The following is a 21,746-nucleotide window of genomic DNA, read 5'->3' as shown; positions in this document are numbered from 1 at the left end:
GGCTCACCGAGGATGCCAGCATCACAGGCAGCAGCTTCACCTGTCAGGCCCCAACACTGGCCCCGTCTGTAATCTTACTGCAGAACTGGCACTGAGATCGTTTGGCTGACTCCTGAGTAATTAGATTGCTGAGGCAGCTGTTGGAGAGGGCAGATGTTTGAATCACGGAGGTCAGCGGAGGTTTTCCAAGTGAGAGCTAGAATGTAGAAGGCCGTATTTCCCTGATACCTCCCTGACAAGCATGCCATACGAGCTTCATTGGAGATGGTTATCTTTTTTACTCCTTGGGAATATTTTAAGTCATCTGTAGAGGGTACACAGGATCAAATTAATTCCACATACTCTAAGTTTGCACTAGAATATTAAATTAAAGCTGTTCCAACAGTCTAGATTGGACTTCTGGGACAGTGAACTTTCTTGCTAACTTAAAAATGAACCTGCATTATTCTTTGACTACAGATATCCACCCCCCCCCCATCTTTGTTTTTAGTCAGACTTTAGGGCAGGGTGTGGACAGTGTTAATGTGGGTCCCTCCTGTCAGTACTTGTATAGTTTCAGGTGGGTTCATTTTTAAGTCTGAATGATTAAACAGTTACCTGATTTCTTTGTGTATGTGTCTAATAGTGATGAATTGATTCTTGATTGGATAGGGCCTTAAACTATGTCTTGATATGTGTGAATTGATGCAAAGTAACAAAACTAGTCTTTGCAGAGATGGGAACTGGAGGTGAGTGCTTATAAACACTCAGGTTTTTAAGCCACTAGCCCCCCCCCCCCCTTTTTTTTTTTTGAAAGAGTTACACAGAGAGAGGAGAGGCAGAGAGAAGAGAGAGAAAGGTCTTCCCTCTGATTGTTCACTCCCCAGAGCTGCGCTGATTCGAAGCCAGGAGCCAGGAGCTTCTTCCGGGTCTCCCACATGGGTGCAGAGGCCCAAAGACTTGGGCCATCTCCTACTGCTTTGCCAGGCCATAGCATAGAGCTGGACCGTAAGAGTACCAGCCGGGACTAGAACTGGTGCCCATATGGGATGCCGGCGTTTCAGGCCAGGGCGTTAACCTGCTGCGCCACAGCGCTGGCTCCTAAGCCACTAGCCCTTAACTCGAAGTTTTCTGATCACGTGTCTTATAAAGTCAAAAGGCTTGTACCTGTACCATGCTTTTGAGCAGAAATTTAGGTCTGGCTCCTCTGCGCTTTTTCCCCTGGTGAGCTATCCCAGGGGATACTTAGATTGTTGAGATTAACTTCACCCAGTGGTGCATCTAAGTTAAAGTTTTTGTAGTTGGGTCCAAGGTGCCCTCTACCTAATTCTGGACACAGTTTCCTCATGGGGTCTTGATGGATAGCACAAAGTAATACAAGCAGAGTCAGTTTCTTGCTGGGCAGGAGAGAATGCTGGATTATTCAAGAGAGGCTGTTAATCTGTCTGAAGCTATATATAGTCAGTCAGTCAAAATTTAAAATTCAAGAGAGTGTCTTCTGTAGGAAAATAATTGCCTGGAGTCTCCCCTCCGCCTCCACTAGCCGCAGTCTTGGGGAAGTCTGTGGGCGTCCCTAAGCTCCGCTTGCGTCTTCTCTGGGTTGGGAAAGATAATACGTCCACATCTCAGCAGGGAGCACAGGAGCGCAGTGCGGACATCAGGTTTGCACAGCAGTGGGAAGACTTTACTGATTGCATTGTGTTGTGGGTGTGAGATTTGTGCTTTAGTAGTTACAGGAGTTACTTACTCAGTGTTTTTGGGACTAGAATATTGGTAGCTCAAGCTAGTTTTAATGCTGTCTTTAAGAAGGGCCTAAGACGTAAGGGAGAGGTTCCCCTCAAGCTCTTAATGTCATAGGTGCTTCGTGTGTGTAGGACATGTTTCTAAAGAGCCCTAGATGCTTCACCTTTGAAATTCCTATTTTTTGGGATCCCTGGGAGTCAAGGAGATAAGAAACTTGTGATGATCAGATCAGATGTGAGGCATCTCCTGTGTCCCAGGATTGTCGGCATTGGTTGTCTCGGATGGGCCAGTATGTGAAGCCAGCATGAGAATCGTGCCAGTCCCAGGCAGTTTATGAACACCAAGGGGTAAGAAGTGTTCAGAAGACACTGTTACAGTAATCGCTGCAAATCTCCCAAATGCCTGCTGTGTGTGTAGAATGTCAGTGTAATAGGATATTTAACATGGAGAGGCCCTCTGTGAGATGGCCTGTGGGTGAGGATGGCTGTAGAAGGAATGAAAGGGGGGAGGTGACTGGATCCACCGGGGGAGAGAATCACATTTGTTGGCTGTGTATCTGGGGGAGGGAAAGAGAGGTGAGAAGAAATCAGGAAAGGATTCTTGAAAAGGGTAATATTTCAGTTCTACCTGCTAAGACGGGTCAGACTTAGACATGTGTAGGTATGTGGGGCTGGAGTGATCAGGTAGGTGAGTATGAGTTCTTGAGTGGAGAGGGAATATGAACAGAGATGGAGGGTCGTGCTTCACCAGCGCATGCGACAAAGCTCCAGTGGGAAGGAAGCTGGCTGCTTTTAAAGAGTCACCCGGTCACATGAGTGCACTGAAGAGGGGACATCATTCACGCTCTGGGAGGGCTCTGCCCTGGCTGCTGAGGATCATGGAACAAACACAACATGGTCCTTGGTGAAACAGAAGCTGTGTTTGTTGGACTCTTACTAGTGCTTTGCACTAACACTGTGTTACCACACGGCAGCTCAGCTCAGTGAGGTTGGTACTACAGGTATCTGTGTTTTACAGAGAAGGACTCCAAGATATTCCGTTCCTCCAGCCAGAGTTGGACTCATAGCTCTCCGATTCTGGAACCTGTATGCTTGACTGTTGCAGTGTCATTGTGGAAATAAAATGTACGTGACTAATAGAAGTTCAAGCATCATATAATGCCTAGGTCAACAGAGCAAAGTCCAAAGTTGTCTTCTACAAGGATAGGATAATCAGGGGCTTTTTACAGACTTAAAGACTTTATTTTATTTATTTGAAAGGCAGAGTGATGAGAGAGAGCCAAGACGAATATCTTTCATCCGCTGGTTCACACCCCAATGGCCAGGAGCCAGAAATTCCATCTGGGTCTCCCATGTGGGTGATAGGGGCCCAAGTTCTTGGGCCATCTTCCTCTGCTTTCCCAGGCACGTTAGCACAGAGCTAGGTTGGAAGCAGAGGATTGGGACTCAAACATGTGGGATGCCAGTGTTGCAGGCAGCGGCTTAATCCCCTTGTACCACAATGCCAGACCCGAGAAGATGGCTTTAGGGTCACATTTTTCCTTTTTGAGGTGCTGTCACCCTTTGTGTTTTGTCTTTTTTTTTGAAGTGGGTGTTTACTTTGTGTTTGGCACTCTTCTAAGCCCTAAGTGACTTAACTCATTCGCTCCTCACAGCAGTCCATTTTCTAGGGTGGAAACTGAGGCGTGTTATGACTTGCCCAGGACTTCAGAACTAGGAAGGGAACAGATTTAATTCAGGTCGTCTGTGTTGAGCTGTCACCTCCCCCCCCCATTTTTTTAAACCCAATTATATTTTCAGCCTGTAAATTGGGCAGAGCAGAGTTTCTCTGGTGAGAGAGCTGGACCTTAGTGTGTACCCAAGGCTTGGTGGATGACAGCCAACTCTGAAACCTGGTTCTTTTCTCTGACTTGACCCAAATATAGAGACGGTTGGAGCTCCAGCTGCATCTCCCCACCAGTCAGGAGTCCTCATTCCTCATGTGGTTTTGAGTTCAGGTGGTAAATCATAAACTTAAGTCATGTCTGCACCAGTGATCTCACTTGACTCCGAACAACCCTGAGAGAGTGGCAGGAACAGGTGTCCTTGGTGAGGTGGCAGAACTGAGGCTAATAAATGCCTTGGCGTTGTGGTATCATATAGAGCGTGCGTGAGCTTTGGACATGGGTTTGGCTTTGCCACTAACTTGGTCTCTGAGCAAGTGACTGGGACCTGATTCTTGCACACTCCTCTTACCTTGCTGAGAGTTGCGAGAGTTCCAAGACTGGTGATAAGAAAAGCACGCAGCCCAGGGCCTGGTGAGTCACAGGGGCTCGGCTGTAAATGGGGTATTTAGAAGCTGGCACCTCCAGCACCGGGACTGTCATCCTTGTGTCAAACCAGGAGACAGAATGCTTGACTTCTGGGTCTCGGGCTGCTGCGTGAGTGCCAGGAGTGGGATGAGGCCTGGGGAGCTGGAGAGTATATCGTGCTCCCTTTCGTCGCATCTCACCGACTCAGACGGGGCTGGAGATGGCAGAGCCACCGGGTGAGCTGCTGGGCTCTCCCTTTCAAGCATTATCATATCCAACCTGGTTTAATGGGCAAAGGGGTTTTGGCTTGATTCTGAAGCCTCAACTTCTGAAAGAACTAAACTCTTTTCTTCATAATTTGGGAACTTGTCAGTTGTGCTGAAGTTAGAGGTGTTTGGGAGTTGGGTGCATCCACCAGCAGTTTGTGGAGGGTGGGGCTGCTGGCCTCACGGGAGGCTGAACTGGTGGCTGTCTCCTCTGCTGACAAAAACTCCCTTGTCAGGGGTCCCAGTAAAATCTAAAACCAGTCTCTCCTTAGCACCCGCTTCCCCGCGAGACCCAAGCCCTGGTAAATAGTGTGACCGATGGAGCCCTGTTTTTGCTTTTAGCTTGCATTTCAGTGTTTGATGTGTTCACTTCCTTCCTCCGTGGTAGTTACAGAACTACTGAGCAAAGCTCTGGATTGGGAGTTGGAGACCTGGGTTCTAAATGGGGCTCCAGAGTTTTCCTTGGACAAGCTGCTGCACCTCTTTGGGTCTCAGTTTTCTCATGTATGAATAAAATGTCTTCCTATTCCTTTTTGGTTTGAGTCTTTTTAACAGTAGGCTTTTTTTTTCCCCTAAGCAAAGTTTTACGTAGAACCCCAGTTTAGAAACAGCACAGGTGTCACATGAAACAGCTTCTGTGTTTGATGCAGACCCAGCAGTTTCTTTTCTTTTTAAAGATTTATTTATTTATTTGAATGGCAGAGTTACAGTGAGAGAGAAAGACAGAGACCTTCCAACTAGTGGTTGACTCCCCAAATGGCTGCAACAGCCAGGGCTGGGCCAGGCTGAAGCCAGGAGCCTGGGATTCCATCCAGATCTCCCATGCAGGCAGCGGTACCCAAGTACTGGGGTCATCCTCAACTACATTCCCAGGTGTATTAGCAGGGAGCTGGATCAGAAATAGAGCAGCCGGGACTCAAACTGGAGCCCATATGGGATGCCGGCACTGTAGGCGGTGGCTTTACCTGCTATGCCACAGCACCGGCCCCTAATAAGACTTCTTAATGGTGGCAGACAGGTATTTCCCTTTTAGGGATCTTGTTTCCCTGTACCAGTAGGATCCAAGCATAAATAAAATTCAGTGGTACAACTAGATTGCTAAAGTGTCTATTCTTAGAGGTACTCGGGAGGCCCCCCTTAGAGAACATGTAGAATCGGTGGCACATTTGCTGCTGTTATTCACGTTTAAGGAATCATTCCAGTGCCAGTTCTACATCGAACTTTTTAATTTCAAAGAGAAACAGTATTGAATAGTAGAAAAAGTATCTCCACCTTGAAGTAGGAGGGCCTAAATTTGATCTGGCTCTGTTAATACCTAGCCACGTTTGAGCATATTATGTTGTTTTGAGTCTTGACTGGATACATCTGTAAAATTGAGCTAGTAATATCTGCTAACGTTTTGTGGAGTTGTCGTGAAGATCAGGGATAATCTATCTTTCCCTTCTTCCCCTCCTCCAATGAAAGGACAGGCACAGCTCTGTCTTTCCAAGAATTCTCATGGAATGACATCCCCTTTTATAATGTTAGTAAATCGCCCACTGTGATTTACTTTTGGTTAGGGGCATTCCTTTCAAGGACACTGGTCTGGGTCTTGTCCATTTTGCAGGAGACAGAGTAGTGACTGGGAGCAGGGACTCAAGAGCCAGACTGCCCAGGTTGGAATCTCGGCTCCATCGTTACTAGCCGTATGATCTTGGGCAAGCTCTTGACCTTGGCTGTTTTGTGAGGATTGTATCAGTAATCACCTCGCAGGGGTTGGGCAGCGTTAGAGAAGTTAATATGGAGGCCGGCGCCGTGGCTCACTAGGCTAATCCTCCGCCTAGCGGCGCCGGCACACCGGGTTCTAGTCCCGGTCGGGGCGCCGGATTCTGTCCCGGTTGCCCCTCTTCCAGGCCAGCTCTCTGCTGTGGCCAGGGAGTGCAGTGGAGGATGGCCCAGGTGCTTGGGCCCTGCACCCCATGGGAGACCAGGAAAAGCACCTGGCTCCTGGCTCCTGCCATCGGATCAGCGCGGTGCGCCGGCCGCAGCGTGCCAGCCGCGGCGGCCATTGGAGGGTGAACCAACGGCAAAAGGAAGACCTTTCTCTCTGTCTCTCTCTCTCACTGTCCACTCTGCCTGTCAAAAATTAAAAAAAAAAAAAAAAAAAAAAGAGAAGTTAATATGGGTATCGTACTTCAAACAGTATTTAGCTGTTTATTGTTAGCTGCTGTGTGGTATCTGCAGGGGAACTTGCTGCTCAGAGATCCCGACACCTACGAAGATGCCCTGAATGGCTGCTCTGTTTGAATGGGGTGTTTCCTGGAGGCCATGTTTAATAGTTCAGAAATCTGTCAGGCAGTCCCAGCAGTATTTCTTGTGACCCCTCCAGTCCCTCTGGGTAAGACCCCAGTGTCTGCTAAGATGTGCTGAGGCCTGTGTTTCCTCCCTGAAAGGAATGAGCAGGATTTTACGTTTGCACAGTGGTGCACATTCTTTCAGTTGATCCCCACAATCTCTGGGAGGTAGGCAGGCCAGAAGTAATTCGTTATATTTTAGAATAGCAGTGTGGGCTCTGGGAAGGGAGACACTTAGGTTTGTATAGCTGTTTAGTGGCCAAACCCTTTTTAGGCCAGGCCAGTGTTGCTTTTCATCAACCTTATTCTCTTTGCTTTGATGGGGGTTCTAAGGAAGTGTAACTTTGAGGTCGCCAAGGATTAACCAGTGATCTAGGGATTGGTGACCTGTGCCCCTCTGGGAGCAGTAACAGTAGTGATGGAGAAAGCACAGTCTGGCCTCCCTCAGGGAGGGTGGCTCGTGGGGACAGTGGGAGCGCATGTGATTGTTTGTCAGTACTCAGTTTGAGTTCTGCCACATCTGTTCACTGCCCACAGTGATTTCCAGCCACATTGCTTATCGAGCTGCAGTTTTCTGTGGTGTGCCTTGGGGTTATTGTGTAGTTCCTTCACCTGCATAACACCCATTGATGGATTGATTGATTGATTGATTTAATGCCTACCATGAGCAGGTGGCCAAGACAAACTTCCTCCTGCCCACGGAGTTTACCTTCTAGTAGGGGAAGACAGGCAAGCGAGTAAAAGACGTGAGCTGTCAGAGATGCCGGTCAGTGTCCTGGACACAGCAGAGGCAGGGGCCCTGCAGTGCTGTCAGCTCTGAGACCGTAAACTTTTGAGGTTTTAATAAAAATCTTCCAAGGCCAAAAAGGGGGAAGAACTGCTTCTCAAAAATCTAGGATTTATGACACAGAACTCTTTTAAAGAGTTAGACAGCTTTTAGATTATTGTTTAGTTCTCCTGTGGTTTTTAATTGTCTTGAAGATATTGTAGTCTCTGAAGTATTTAAAGCACTCTCAGGAGTTTTTTGACACTGTAGTAACAAATCCCAGTGCATTCCTATAGAAAAAGAAGAGTTACAGCCCGTGTTGGAGAAAGGCTGACAGGATGGCGCCAGTGACAGTGAAAATTTAGCAAGAGCCCAGTCTGACCCCAAGAGTTTATTTTGCTTTCTGGTTACAGGTATCTTTTCTGCCTCATTTAAATGTATTGTTTGCTTATAAAATTTTTTTAAAAAATTATTTATTTGAAAGTCAGAGTTAGAGAGAGAGAGAGAGAGAGAGAGAGACAAAGAGATCTTTGATCCACTTGTTGGCTCTCCAAATGATTTTACAATAGCCAGGCCTGGGCTAGGCCCAAACCAGGAACCTGGAACTCCTTCCGAATCTCCCATTGGGTGACAGGGACCCAAATACTTGGGCCACTCTCTGCTGTTTTCCTAGGCCATTAGCACAGAGCTGGATTGGAAGTGAAACAGCCAGGACATGAACCATTGTCTGTATGGGATGCTGGCGTCACAAGTAGTGACTTTACCCACTATGCCACAATGTTCTCCCCTGTATTGTTTGCTTTTTAAACAGTTAGTGACCACAGGTTTTAGGGGAATGTCTTGTCCACTTCGGAGAGATCTGAGGTTGTCCTCAGTCCCTCATTTTACATGAGGAGAAGGGAGGCTGCTGCTCAGAGTTGTAGAAAGCATAGTCAGTGGCAGAACCAACCTGGGTCGTATGCTCTTCCAGGACTTTGTATGGTCACACATCAGAGCATTTAACGTTCTCAAAGGACTGGCTGGGCAACTTGATAATGAAGAGTAGTAGAACTCGGGCTTTAGCAGATTATGGGAAGCAGGAACTCCGCAGACAAGGCGTTTTTTAGGTTGTGGGCCACAAGACTGAAAGTTAAGAGCAGTGAGATGGGAACATCAGGTAGGATTGCCCGATGTGTTCCTGATGTCTGGCACTGTGGCCTGTGTCATTGAATATTATCCCCCAAATGATGCAGGGTTATTTCCATAATGGTGGCCTGCGCTTACTCACAAGGATTTTATGGGAAATTGATGCTGAGTGGCTAAGTTGTCCACAACAAAGCATCTAACCCTAAGACCACAGCTTGCCTCCAGGTCTCTTCTGATTCTGAAACTGATGTCTTTCCTGCAATGTGTACTGCCTCCTAAATACTAATGAATGACCAGTCTCAGAAGGGTTGGACTCATGCTTTAGGGGGCGCCGTGAAAGAGTAAGCACTGAGCTGGCACCGTGGCGTAGCAGGTAAAAGCTGCCGCCTTGTGATGCTGGCAGTTCATAGGGGTGCCGGTTCGAGTCCCAGCTGCTCCATTTCCCTTCCAGCTCCCTGCTAATGGCCTGTGAAAGCAGCAGCAGATGGCCCGAGTCATTGGCCTCTGCAGTCCATGTGGGAAACCCAGGAGTTCCTGGTTCCTGGCTTCAGACTGGCCCAGCTCCAGCCCTTGCAGCCATGTGGGGAGTGAATGGGTGGGTGGAAGATCTCTCTGTCTTTCCCTCTCTCTATACATTCTGCCTTTCAAATAAATTATTTAAATTTTTAAAAATTTATTTTATTTATTTGAATTTTTAAAAATTTATTTGAAGAGGAAGGACCAAGGCGGAAGGGAGGGAAAGCGCGTTGGCAGGCGGAGGCTGCCGCGGCTCCAGGGCGTGTGTGTGGAGTTAGCAGGTGGCCCTGGTGGAGCTGGTTAACAGCAGTTTGGGGATGGCAGTGGTAGGCACCTTTCTCAGCTAACTGGACAGCTGCCAGGCGTTTGGAGGTTGGTCAGCCCTCCCTTTTAGTGGGTTGGTGCCAGTGTAAAGCTTTCTTGAGATGTAATGCATGTACCACACAGATCGCATGCTTAAGGTGTGCAAGTCAGTGGATTTTATCTCGGAAAAAAACCTCATACCCTTGAGCTCTCATCCCCCAAAACCCTTACACCATGCCCCTCAGCCCTAAGTAACCTCGGATTCATCTTCTGTCTCTGTAGATTGGCCTGTTCTGACGTTTCATTTCAGTGGCGTCCGAATATGTATAATTTGTGGCAGCTTGTGTCCCTGAACTGTGGTCAAGGTTAATCCATGTTGCAGTTTCTGCCATTACATTACACCGTTGCTTATTTATTTATTTATTTATTTATTTATTTATTTATTTATTTGAAAGAGTTGCACAGAGAGAAGGAGAGAGAGAGAGAGAGAGAGAGAGGTCTTCCATCAGCTGGTTCACTCTCCAATTTGCTGCAACGGCCGGAGCTGCACTGATCTGAAGCCAAGAGCCAGGAGCTTCTTCCAGGTTTCCCACGCGGGTGCAGGGACCCAAGGACTTGGGCCATCTTCTCCTGCTTTCCCAGGCCATAGCAGAGAGCTAGATGGGAAGTGGAGCAGCTGGGACTCAAACCAGCGCCCATTTTGGGATGCCAGCACTGCAGACAGTGGTCTTACCTGCTATGCCATAGCGCTGGTTCCTTTTTGTGATGTGCGTAGTAGCCACTGTGTGGATGTACTGCAGATTGCTTTTTCCTTGTTGATAGGTGCTAATGTTGTTTCCACCTTTTGGCTGTTATGGGTAATCTCCCACTGAACGGTCAGGCACATGTATCTGAGTGGCCTCTCAGTCTTCACGTGGAGAGGGTCACTCAGGTAGTGTTTCCAGTGTTCAGTGCTGTGTTGTGAGGCTGGAGGCAGCTGGGTGTGCACGTCAGTGTGCATCCCATTGAGCAGGAGAGTAACCAGCCAGGAACTGCTTGGAGCATGCAGGATTCGTGGAGAAATTGGAATTGTCTATAGCCTTGGGACCTCTGACTCTTCAGGAGGGGTGATGCAGGGATGAGAGTAGACTTTGGTATCACTTTTTCTGGTGATCCTCTGCAACCTACCACAGGTGACTTCTGTAAGCCTTGGGTATCCCATTTGATAAGTGGACTGATGCCTACCTTGCAGTGTTGTGGAGACCAAGCATAATGTAGGAGAAGCACCCAGCAGTGTGCCTGGCTAAGTGGTACCCACAGGGAGATAGAAGGGATGAAAGACCTTGATGTGGGCCTGCAATGGCCCAGAGCAGCCACTAGATGGCAGAGAAACAGCAGGAAAAGTCTGGTTGGTTGTGCACCTGGGACTTGGCAGCATTTCTTGAGTTTCTCTCTTACTGCCCCTAAGAGAACAGTCTCCAGAATTACTGGGAAAAGTCCCCCTGCCCTCTGGCTATAACCTGTGCTTCCACGTTGGAGACTACTACCCTGTAAAGCCAGGGATACTGCTTTCCATTCCTTACACAGACTGGAGTTGGCTTGGTTCTCCTGAAACTGCATGACTTGTCGTTAACCTTCAGCCAACCATCGGTCCTTACTGTCTCTTTTTTTAGGTTGGGCCATGCATTGAGCCTTGGTGCAGACCATGTCTTTGGGGCAGCTGTAGACCAAGGCCTTCTCTGTATAGACATTCCATTCCTACCTACTGCATCGCATTTGGGAATAGTGAAGTCCTGGATGTGAGGTGGGGCTTGGGCAGCATTGGTTTATCTCAGGGCTCTAGAGAAGTTGGGCTGATTGAGAGTGAGCAGAAGCGTGCATTGGGACCGTTAGACCAGGTGGCCTCCCCGTTCCCATACAGGTCTCAACCCAGGTGGCCAGAGAGGTAAGGGGAGTGTTCAATTTTCCCCTGTGTTATTCGGGAAGAATCCCAACTGCTTGTTTTCTCTAAATCCTATTTTGCTTCCCAGGAGGGCAGTTGTACAAACAATAGTTGACGCTCCCCAGTTTGCAAACGTCTGTGAGTAGATTATGGAAAAAGCAGGTGACTTAGGGGTAGATTGTTAGGATCCTATGGGCTAGTGGAACCTAACTGGATGAGGGGGAAGCCAAACTGTAGTCTCGAGGCCCTGCAGCCAGACCGAGAGGGCCTTGAACAGGGCTGACGCTTCTGCAGACAGAAGCAAGTAGACCTCGGACCCGCCTGTCCCTCGGCAGGCCTGATCCTTCAGTTCCTTGGCAGCCAGTGGGTTCTGGTCTCACACTCTGGTCTTAGGTCTCTGTCACCTTCTCTTAACCTGTGTTTGAGCCTCTCTTTGTATCCAGCGTGGCTTTGAGCACCTATTGAGTTCAGATGTTGGAAGAAAAGAAATGCAGAGAGAAGAGGAGAAGCCAGAAATGCAGAAGACGCCAACAAGGAAAAGGGATATGTGGGTGATAGATAATGCCATCAGTTTATAAAGCTGCTAAAAACACGCTCTCATGTTTGTTGTCATAAGAGCCTGCACAGCAAGTCGAACAGGTGTTTATTTTATAAAGGAGAAAACTGGCTGGGAGTCTAGCATCTCCAAGATTTCATGGATTAAACTGGAGCTTTTTGGTTCTGAGTCTCGTGCTCTCTCTACTTGAGCACCTGGTGTGTGTGTGTGTGTGTGTGTGTGAGAGTGTGAGAGAGAGAGAGAGAGAGATGCCCCTTTCCAGCCAGTGCGCTCTGGTTAGGAGGGCTAGGACTGGCCTTCCACCACTGCACAGGGTGGGCAAGCGCCTCCTGAATTCCTCTCATGTCCTTGAGTTTCCCCAGTGCAGCCAGGCACCTGCGGGACAGGCCGTTGCCCTCGCTTGTTAGATGGAGGCAGGAGGGACTGTGGGCGGCCAGGTGGAGCTGCTGCATCGGCTTCCACATCGAGGAGTCTGGGTTTTGCCTCCCTGATTTGAGCCTTTCTCTTGAGATCTTAGAAGCACCTTCTCCCTCTCCCCTTTGAGGATGAGAAACTGGAAGTTAGAGGAGAACGAGTTTTTTTTTTTTTTTTTTTTTTTTTTTTTTTTTTTTTTTTTTTTTTTGAACAGTTTAACACTTCCCCCTGAGTTTCAGGCTTTGGAGTAAGATCCAGGTTTCAGCTGTGTCTGTGCCTCTGATCACTGTGGCTTTGGGCAAGTCCATTAGCCTCTCCAGCTTTAGTTTCTTTTTTCCTAAAATTAAGTCCTTGTGTCATGTAAGGCTGGTGAGCATTAGGGATATGTGCACAGACCATGGCATGTGAGGAGCATTCACTCCAACCCAGCTCCTTGCTTCTGTGTGGCGCCCCGATCGCCACCTTCTGCTCTGCTGAGCTCTGGTGAGCCGAGAGCAGGCATCCTGGGCTAGGCCTGGTTCTGGGGAAGCTCCCCGAGTGGGGCTGTAGAGCCCATACGTTTGTACTTTCCCAGGAGAAGGGGGAGGACGTCTTTAAACTCCTTGCTGGCTGCTGAGCCCTGGGACGAAGGGGAGACAAGCCCCAGGACTGAGACAGTCATGTCTTTATTATCTCAGATGTCTCAGGCCTGTCCCCCGCCTGGAGATATATGGCCGGGAAGGCTAACTCCATGGCCTCGGCGCGGTTCCAGGTCCTAGGAATGTCTGACTGTTTTATAGCAAACAGGATCACGCACAACAGCCCAGCATCCAGGCATCTCCGCCCCAGTGAGCTCGTTCTCCCCGCCAGCTTGTAAAACAGTGGGACCTACAGCAGTGTGACACAGGCCCCGCGGCTCCTGGGGTCCCAGCAGCCTGGCACCCTGCACAGTCCTCAGCAGTAGGGAGCCCATCCAAAGCTCTGGGCACAGGGCCAGCTGTGCAGGCCTGGCTGCAGCAAGGGACCACCTTTCAGAGCAGGTTCTCTCTTGCAAGCTGTGGGCTGCCCAGATTCTAGGCTGTTTGTCTCCCTCTTGACCCCTCGGGGAGCAGCTGCAGGGAGCCACCGGGAAGACTTGTTTACAGTGTACTTGGCACGGGACGGGGAGACCAGCAGTGATGAGTCCTTGAGATCCAACTTCCAGCTGCTCCCAGGTGCTGGGGAGCCTTCCGCTCTGGGCCCCAAAGAAATGCGCCCACACTGTTGTCTTTGGCCGAGGCCTCGGGAACTCGCAGACACGACCAGGAGACAGCGGGTCAGATGGCCGCCCAGGGCATCGTTTAGAACAAAGCCGTGAGGGCCTTCAGGGAGGCCTTGCACAGGGACCAGGGCCGTAGACCTAGGCTGAGTCTCTTCCCAGGGGCTCTGAAAGGGAAATTACGGGGTCCCGAAATGCAGGACAGCAGTGGGCGGAGGTGGTTTAATCCACTGCCCGGACTCCTTTGTTTAGGAGGAGTACAGAGAAGCAGCCGCAGAGCCATGGGTTTGGAGCTTTAGAGAATTAGCGCCCTCTCCCGTGGCGTCCGCCGTCAGCTTCAGCCTCTTGTGCCTGTCTAGGCCTCTGGAGATGGTTGTGTTGCTTTTTTCCTAGCACTCGTATTTACATTCATTGGCCGTTCATTCCATACCACCTCCCCAACTCCCTACCCACCTACCATTTGAAGTAGAGGTTGCCGATCCCACCCGGAGGGGCTCGCAGTTGAGGGGATACAAACCACAGTGAGGAGCGCGTGTCCTCTGACATCTGCAGCCTCTCCCAGCACACGCTCCCAGGACCGGGGTAGCGGCAGGACTGTCCCTGAGGTTAACAGGAGTAGTCACAGCCGGTGACAGGGGCAGGCGAGTGCTTTGCCTGCTTTTCTTCACACCCACTCAGTGCCAGTTTCTGCCCAGGGAGGCAGGTTAAGTGAGTTGTTCAAGGTTCAGAGTGGGCAAGTAGGGGAGTTGGGATGATGGGACACCAGAGGTTTCTACCACACCCCTCGCCCTGGGGAGGAACCCACTGATCGGTGGACACGTGGTATGTACAAACCCAAATGCTTGTTTTTAAATCGCTGTTGCTCTGATCTGTTTTTGGTCATAAGATTTATTTTGGAATGTCAGAATTATCAAGGCAGGAGTTTTGTCTCTCAAGGGGAGGGACCTAGGTTAGAGGTGGAGGACCTCTTGCTGGCTCACGAGCAGTGCCTCTGCTGGGCGACCTGTGTGGGGCTCTGACCCTTGAGTGGATATCGGCCAGGGCCCTGCCTTGTCCTCCACGGGCTGGGGTCCTGCTGTCAGCTGGGGCACGCTGTGGTTGAGCATGGGCACCTGAGCTGTTGGGGACCAGGACCATCTGCCACACTGAGTGTGTCCCAGGTTCCGAGAGGTTGGGGTGGCTGGAGGAGGAGACCCCAGAAAGACGTGAAGGGAGTGGGACAGGGCACTGTTTACTGGACACCCACCGGCACTATGGTTCAGTTAGCACATGGACCTTTGCAACAGCAGATGGTGGCAGCTGAGAACTCCAGGGGTGAACTCGCCTGTGGTCAGCTGGTGAGGCGTGGCCTGCGTCCGTGCAGCTTCAGCTCTGGGGCTCGTCCCACACACTGGCACGTTCCTCCTTCTGAAGAGCAGGTCTGCGGTCCCCTCCTCAGCCCCTGCTCGTTTGGATCGCTGGGCTGCTCCTTCTCAGCTTGGTTTGCTCACGGTTGGAGCAGTAGGAATTCATAGCAGCAGCCCTTTTGGTCACTTCGGGATGCAGTCCAGCCCCGTGGTGAATCTGAGGGGCAGCCGCTTGCCCTGTCCTGGCTGTGATAGCCATTAGCCATTGTTGAAGTTTCCCAGGTGGCTGCAGCTGCTCTCCAAGGAGGTGGGGGAGGAGGCCCAGGCTGCAGGAGGTGCTGGCAGGAGGGAGAGGAGGAGGGACGGGGAGACTCCAAGGAGAGAGACCCTGCAAATTGTAGTGTCATCTAAACCTGATCAGCCCGGGACCTCAGCACCACCCCAGCCCAAAGCATGTTTTCCCTCGCTCGCGAGGTGGGAGCCAGGATGCTGGCCCGTGACCCCTGGCCGCGCCGCTGAGCAGCCCTGGGAGCAGCATGTGTTGGGAGCTGGCTGGGTGCTGGTTAAAGTCTGCTTGTTTCTGTGTGTTTGTTTTCCTTCAGTGTCCTCGTAGAAGAGCTTTTTGAAAAATTCCTCCCTGTCTGGCTGAACTGAAGGGGAAAAGGACTCAACAGCTCGTCTGTACCTTGGGCGGGCTCGATGTTCTAAGCCAGGTGTGGGAGCAGCCCCTGGGGGGCTTGGGGTGGGCCGACAGCCCCGCTGGGCCTGAAGTGTCCTGGCCCAGCTGCCGTCCTGAGGGTGCCCTGTAGAGGAGGCCGGCTGGAGAGTGGGGTGCAGGTCTCTAGCACAGGGGCAGAGTTCTGCCCAGCCTCACGAGAGGCAGCTGATACCGCCTGGTGGGGAGGTGGGGACCTGTGGCCAGGACCCGTCAGAGCGCCAGCCAGCGGAGAGTGAGGGAAATGGCGAGGCGGTGCGTCCGACTGGGCTCTGGGCTTGGGCGAGTGTTTTCCCCGCGGTGAGCCTCAGTCTCATCTGGGAAGGGGGGATAAGTCACACAGCTGCCTTTGGGCTGGTCTACACAGCAGGAAGTGTGTGCTCACGCGCAGCTCTCATCTGCATGTGGGACCTGAAGTAGTGCTGGCCAGGGCTGTGGGGGTGCGGGACTGGCCCTGGCTGCTGGGTTCACGAAGGGCGACCAGCGTGGTGCCATGTCCCGGGGACCCAGCCCGACTGGGAGGTCGCGGTGTCATCTTCCAAGGAAGCCAGTTCCTGATGTTCCTGACAGGAGGCCTGGGAGGACTCGGGGGTGAGGGGAAGAGAGGGCCCCTGGGTGGGAGAGGAACCACATTGAGGGTAGAGGGGTTGGTTCCAAGAGGAGATGCTGCCTCCCAGTCTAGAATCCATCTCTGAGCAAGAGGGCTCGGGTCTGCTTAAGCTGAGCTCTCCCGTGGCTGCTGGTTGAGCTAATGAAACCCAGGGCAGCCACTTCTGGTGCAGGAGCAGCGCACAGCAGAGCGTGGCCTGGGAGTCCTGCCGCCCTGCGCACTGTCTCCCCCGGCAGCAGTCTCTGAGCCTCCCTTTGTTTCTCCTCCTGGGTCACCCGTAGCCTCCTCTAACTTGCGGGTTCCACATCAGCCTTTCTAGGTGCAGGGATGCTGCCGATGGGCTGGAGCCTGGTCCTGCTCCAAGGCCAGACTCGTGGTCTCGTCCCTTCCTGGGCCGGGAGCGCCTGACCAGAGGGCCTGTCCCCTCCTGGTCTCAGTTGTTGCACTGGCCCAGGTGGCACAAGTGTGGGCTGGGCCCTGCTCCCTCGCAGGTGGCGTGGGTCAGGATGGGGGTGTGTGTGTGTGCTGAATCAGAAAATACGGCTCCTGTGTCCGGCTTCCTCTTCCCGCCTGGCCCACGGCTTGGAAACAGTGGCTGCCTTTCTGGGGCCGCCAGGGCACCTGGCCAGAGTGTGCTCTGCCGGGCACTGTCCGCTCTTCAGCAGGCCTGAGTCCTCCTCTTAACCCAGAGAAGGCCCTGGGTTATTGGTGTTGTTCTTGGCGGACCACTGGGCCCCTCAGCAAACAGGGAGGCGAGTGTGCACCCGGCCTGGGCCTGTTTGTGTTGGCCTCGCCAGGCGGGGGATTAGCTCAGCTGGACTGCTAATTGCCTCCGAAGTGCCGGCCGGGATGCTGACAAGGGCTGGCCTCTGGGCCCTCCTCCCCCTGGCAGGCACCGTGCCAGGCTTGGGGGCCTGGCCCAGAAGGGCCCCCTTTCTCCCCTGTCAGCGCCTGCTTGGCCTAGACCCTTGAGATCCGGGCAGGGGGTCACCAGGACCGGCGGCTCAGGAAGGAATGGGAGCAGATGCCTATGAAGTCATTGCCTGGGCTAGGCCGGGCCACGCTCTGCACACCCCTCCCCCTACTGCTGCTCCCACCCTCCCACCCCCGATCAGACACTTTTCTCCTGAAGCCCGGCACTTTGTCTGACTGGGAGCTGCCTGGCGCTGCATTGCAGCCACTGCCCGCAGGTCTGTCCGCGCTGCCCTCGCCGTCTCCTTGTGTCTTCTCCCCTTGCTCCTCCCGTCCTCCCTCCCTCTGCCTTTCCCTTCCTCTGTTTCTAGTCCGAGTCCCCTGATTGCCTGTTCTGTGCCCTCCGGCCCTTGCGTGGCTGCTGTTGGACCTGAAGGCTTGCTGGTGCTCCCCAGGTTTCCCGTGCACGAGCTGCTGTTCTCCGGACGAGGCCGAGCAGGGGGGGCCGCTGTATCACTCCGTTTAACACCCCTCTCGGGGCCCTGCAGCCTGAGCTCGGAGGGCAGCCTCCAAGGATGGGCTCCAGAGCTTCGTCCCCTCGGGGGAGCCCCAGCCGGCTGTATTCCCTTCCTGCTTGTGCCCACTTGATTCCTGCTCCCTGGCCTCACCCCTGGCAGTCGTTCACAAGAATCACGGTAAATGAGGGGTTCCCAAATTTGGTCCCCAGGGCAGCTTTGCCCAGGCCTTGCCAGCCCCGTCCCTGCCTGGGACTCTCCTTTAGAAGCCTGCTTCTGCTCCCCGGGAGGGGGCCGCCTGCCTCAGCCCCTGACCGGTTCCACTCTGCTTTCCTGCTCTGGCTCCCTGTTTCTTGTAACTGCCTTACCTGCCTCCTGCATCCCTGAACAGGGAGCCTCGTGCTGAGTTTTGCATACATTAGCATATGGAACGTCCTCCCCGTGTGAGGTGTGTGACGGGGGCGGGCAGGGAGTAGCTGAGAGCCCCTCCTAGAGAGGAGAGAGTTATCTAAGTCCCCGCCTAGAGAGGAAGTAGCAGCGCTGGGTTCAGTCCAGGTCCCTCTGACTGCAGAGCCTGGGACCTTATCTCGGTTCCAGAAAACAGGGGGCGCGGGCAGGAGCACTGTCACTCCTTGGCCCTGCCCTCGGGACCTTCTGCGTTGCCCGTCCCTTCCTCTGCCTTGGCCCTCATGTGAAGATGAAGGGGTCCTTTCCATGCACCCTCACCTGAGCCCCGCCCATCCTCGGTCTCCAGCGCCCCTCCTTTCTTCACACGCACACCCACGCCTGCACTCGCACCTGCTGGCTTTTAGAAAGCCAAGTGTGTGACTGCCAACTGCCCCCTGCTGTTGTGGCTCTGCTGCCGCGGGGGTGGGGTAAGGGTGAGGATGTCGCCCAGCCAGGGGGAAGGCTCCCGAGAAGCCGCCCTGGGTCTCTCCGTAGCAGGGAGCTCCATCAGCTGTAGCTTTGACTTGAGTGACTTGAACTTGTCCACCCAGACTCATTCTGACCGGGTCCTAACCCTAGCACTGACCTCTGGCCACAGGCCTCGGACAGGAGCCGCAGTCTCTTCTGCTGTGCCCCTCCTGTGTCGCACCCCCCGAGGTCCGCTCACCTCATTCGGGCCCAGGGTAACCTGCTTGTGGCTCAGTGAGACACACACAGCTCCTGAGTGGTCATGGTGGCGTCTCAGACCACATTCAAGTGGGTCCTTCTTCCCCTGCAAACGAGTTGTTGAGAAGAAGCAAGGCAGCGGGGGTCCCGCTGTTGCTGCTATTCACCTGCTTTCCCTGTGCCTTTCCCCGAGTCTCTTCCCTCTCTTCTACAAAAAAAGTCACGGGCACAATTACAAGATAAAGAAATAATCATTTTATCGTGCATCAGACTATGTCATGGGCTGTCACAGTGGCAAGGAGCCTAGTATAAAAACTGGGGGTGGGGTGGGGTGGGGGCCGCAGCGTGGGGTAGCAGCATCCAGAGCTGGGGTTCACCCAGACGCAGGCCTCAGAGGACATCGCCTTTGCCTTGGGACAAGACCAGTGGAAGGCGGTTTGGGCAGGACGTAGCCCCTGCGGCCAGTTTCCAGGCCCCTGTGGGACCGAGGGTGGGCGGGCTGTCAGGTGTACACGAGTCCCTCTTGTTTTCAGACGGACAGTCTGGGGCTGGGCGTGTCCAAGGAAACACCCTCCTGTGGCTGTGGATGCCCTTGACCTCAGCAGTGGTGGTGTGCTGGCAGTGACTCCCAGCATCTCAGACCGGGGTCCTGGCCCTCAGAACCCCAGGAGGGTCAGCCTTGAGGAGCTCCCTGGCGGGCAGAGGGCACAGCCCTTCTTACTTGGTCCTGGGGAAGTGCCCTCGGTCCCCTGGGTCGGGGAGAATGGCTCTGCCTTGTCTCTGAAGGGAGGGGTCCCCACGCTCTCTCTGTCTGCCAGCGAGGGAGCTGAGCCTAGCTGCACAGCTGTGGGGACACTGAGTCGGCTCAGCTTTCATCCCCATGAGGGCCGGCCTGCCCCGAGATTACCCCCCATTCAAATGTGGCTCAAGCATCCCACTTGGTTTTGGCCTCCTCGGATGGACGTTGAGCAGAGAGCTTGGCTGGGGGCCAAAGCGGTCGACCTTCCTGGTGAGGGAGCCAGTGGCAGGAGGCACGGACCACAAGGCCTGGGGAGCTTCTGCAGGCCGAAGCCCACAAATCTGGAACTTGGGATTCAGTACTGAACCCAGGAGGCAAGAGCTTGGAGTCTGGAACCCCTGGGGGGGTCCGGACGGCAGACCATCAACCTGGAGCCTGGGGCCCCAGCGTGGGGCCACTTGGTGACTGCTGATGGGAGATTCCTCTGGTGGTTGGGAGTCCAGCTGAGAAGCAGCTGGGTCCAGGGCCAGTCTTGCTTGGGAAAGCTGGGGCTCCCGATGATATTCAGTGTCAGGCCTGGACTTGGAGTCTGGCAGTCCCCATGGTGCCCCAGGCCTCGGCGGCCTACAGGTTCCAGTATGAGGGCGTCCTCAGCGGCTGAGGCCTCACCAGCCTTCCAGCTGTTCCCCTCTTCCCTCCAAGCCTGTTCCACCCTCTGGAACAGCATGGCCAGCTCATCCTGTGGTCTCTGGCTCCTGCTGCTTCCCTGCCCCCTTTCCTCCAGCTGGAGTCCCCTCCCCAAAGCCCGGCCCCACGGAGACCTGCAGTGCCCGCCTCTGAGTAGGGGGTGTCTGCGGCTCTCCACTCAGCTGCTGGGGCCCGGCCTGCACTGCCCCCACTGCTGGAAGAGAAGCACTCACCCCTGTTTCGTCTGCCTTCAGACTGTTGTGATCACCAGGGGACATGGCACGGATGGTGCTCAGTGAGTTGTATGAAATGAGTGACATCATGGGACAGGACTTTTGTACAGCCCTTCCCTCTGTGCGTGTGCATGTGTGTGTGTGTGTGTGTGTTCCCTCCCAGAGTCACCGTGAGGCGGTGACTTAGGGCTGTGGCTGCTGTGCTCTGAGCCAGGATGGCAGCCCACGCTCCTGTCGAGAAGGACTGGAAGGGGAGGTTGGCATTGTCCCCTCCCAAGGGGCAGCTGGGACAGGCTGGCGTCCGAGCAGGGGCTGTGGCCTTCTCCCGCCCTCATCCCGCCTGCTCTAGCTTGCTGGAAGGTCCCACGGAGATTAGACAGGTGCTCAGGTGAGGGCTCAAGTGACCCGCCGCCCTTGACCTGCCATCCGCCGTTCCCTTTCCAGGGCTCTCCATGCCAGTGTGGGGTGGACAGTCGTGAGCCCTCTTCCAGGCAGGAGGGGGCCTGTCCTCCCCACTGGCGGGCAGGGCTGGTGCACTCCGTGTTAGCCACCTTCAGTCTGCAAGGAGCCAGGCGGACACAGGTAACCGAGTGGTCAGCAGCGGCCATGTGTGGACAGCCAGGGGCACGAACACGGTCCCTTTGGTCAGCGGCAGCCACGAAGGCTCAGGCTTTGGGGAGGCCCCAGTCGGTGCCCTTGGGGTTGCCTGCCTCATCTCGGCAATAAATAACATGAGGACCCAAAAACCAAACCAAAACAAAAATACAACCAGTATCTCTTGGGGTAGCTGGTGGGACACTGTTTAAATTACTGGCCTTCCCGGGCACTGGGCCGGCGGCAGTCACCGGCACGTGTGCAGCTCCACCAGCCGCTGGCACTGGCGGCACTTGACGAAGCAGCACCAGTGGAATTTGCAGCTGCAGCGTTCCGCCAGCTCCACCTGCGCCGTGTGGAAGCCGCGGCCGCAGCACAGCAGCTCGCAGCCGTCGATGGCCTTGGACGTCTTGTTGCAGGTGCGGCCCCTCGTGCCCAGCACGCCGCTGCGTAAGTCCTGCTCGCAGAAGTCCGGGCTGGGCTCCAGGTACACCAGGTCCTCGTCCGTGTGCGGCTTGAACTGCGCGTTGCGCGGCACCAGGGCCCTGGAGGAGCCCACCCGGCGTGGCTCCACCTCGGTGGCGCCGTCGAACTTCTCCTTCAGCGCGTGGCCCACCTGGCGGAAGGGCGGCACCGCCCGCCAGCACGTCTTCACCTCGCAGGAGCCCGACACCCCGTGGCACTTGCACTCCACCCGCATGTGTGACAGGATGGCCTGGGGGACGGGACAGAGGCGGCCGTCAGGAGACGCCGGGGACGGGAGCAAGGAAGGTGGGGATACCACCGAGTCAGAGGGGACTCCCTGTCACGCTTCCCCCACAGTAAGCGCCTAC

The 21,746-nt window shown here is 53.8% G+C and overlaps 1 protein-coding gene across 1 annotated transcript in view; it reads right to left on the bottom strand.

The window, feature by feature from the left end:
- Positions 1 to 6,502: 6,502 nt before the first annotated feature.
- WNT4 (Wnt family member 4) overlaps positions 6,503 to 21,746 on the bottom strand; it is a 33,471-nt gene continuing 18,227 nt past the window's right edge. Inside the window, exon 5 of the mRNA XM_051856714.3 lies at positions 6,503 to 21,628. Coding sequence (XP_051712674.1) covers positions 21,161 to 21,628 — 468 coding nt within the window. The 3' untranslated portion in view covers positions 6,503 to 21,160. The remainder of the gene's footprint in view (positions 21,629 to 21,746) is intronic.

This window comes from Oryctolagus cuniculus, chromosome 7 (genome assembly GCF_051225735.1).
Source record: "Oryctolagus cuniculus isolate XC-2025 breed Fujian yellow rabbit chromosome 7, ASM5122573v1, whole genome shotgun sequence".
Lineage (NCBI taxonomy): Eukaryota > Metazoa > Chordata > Mammalia > Lagomorpha > Leporidae > Oryctolagus > Oryctolagus cuniculus.
This window is presented reverse-complemented; position numbering and strand designations above follow the sequence as displayed.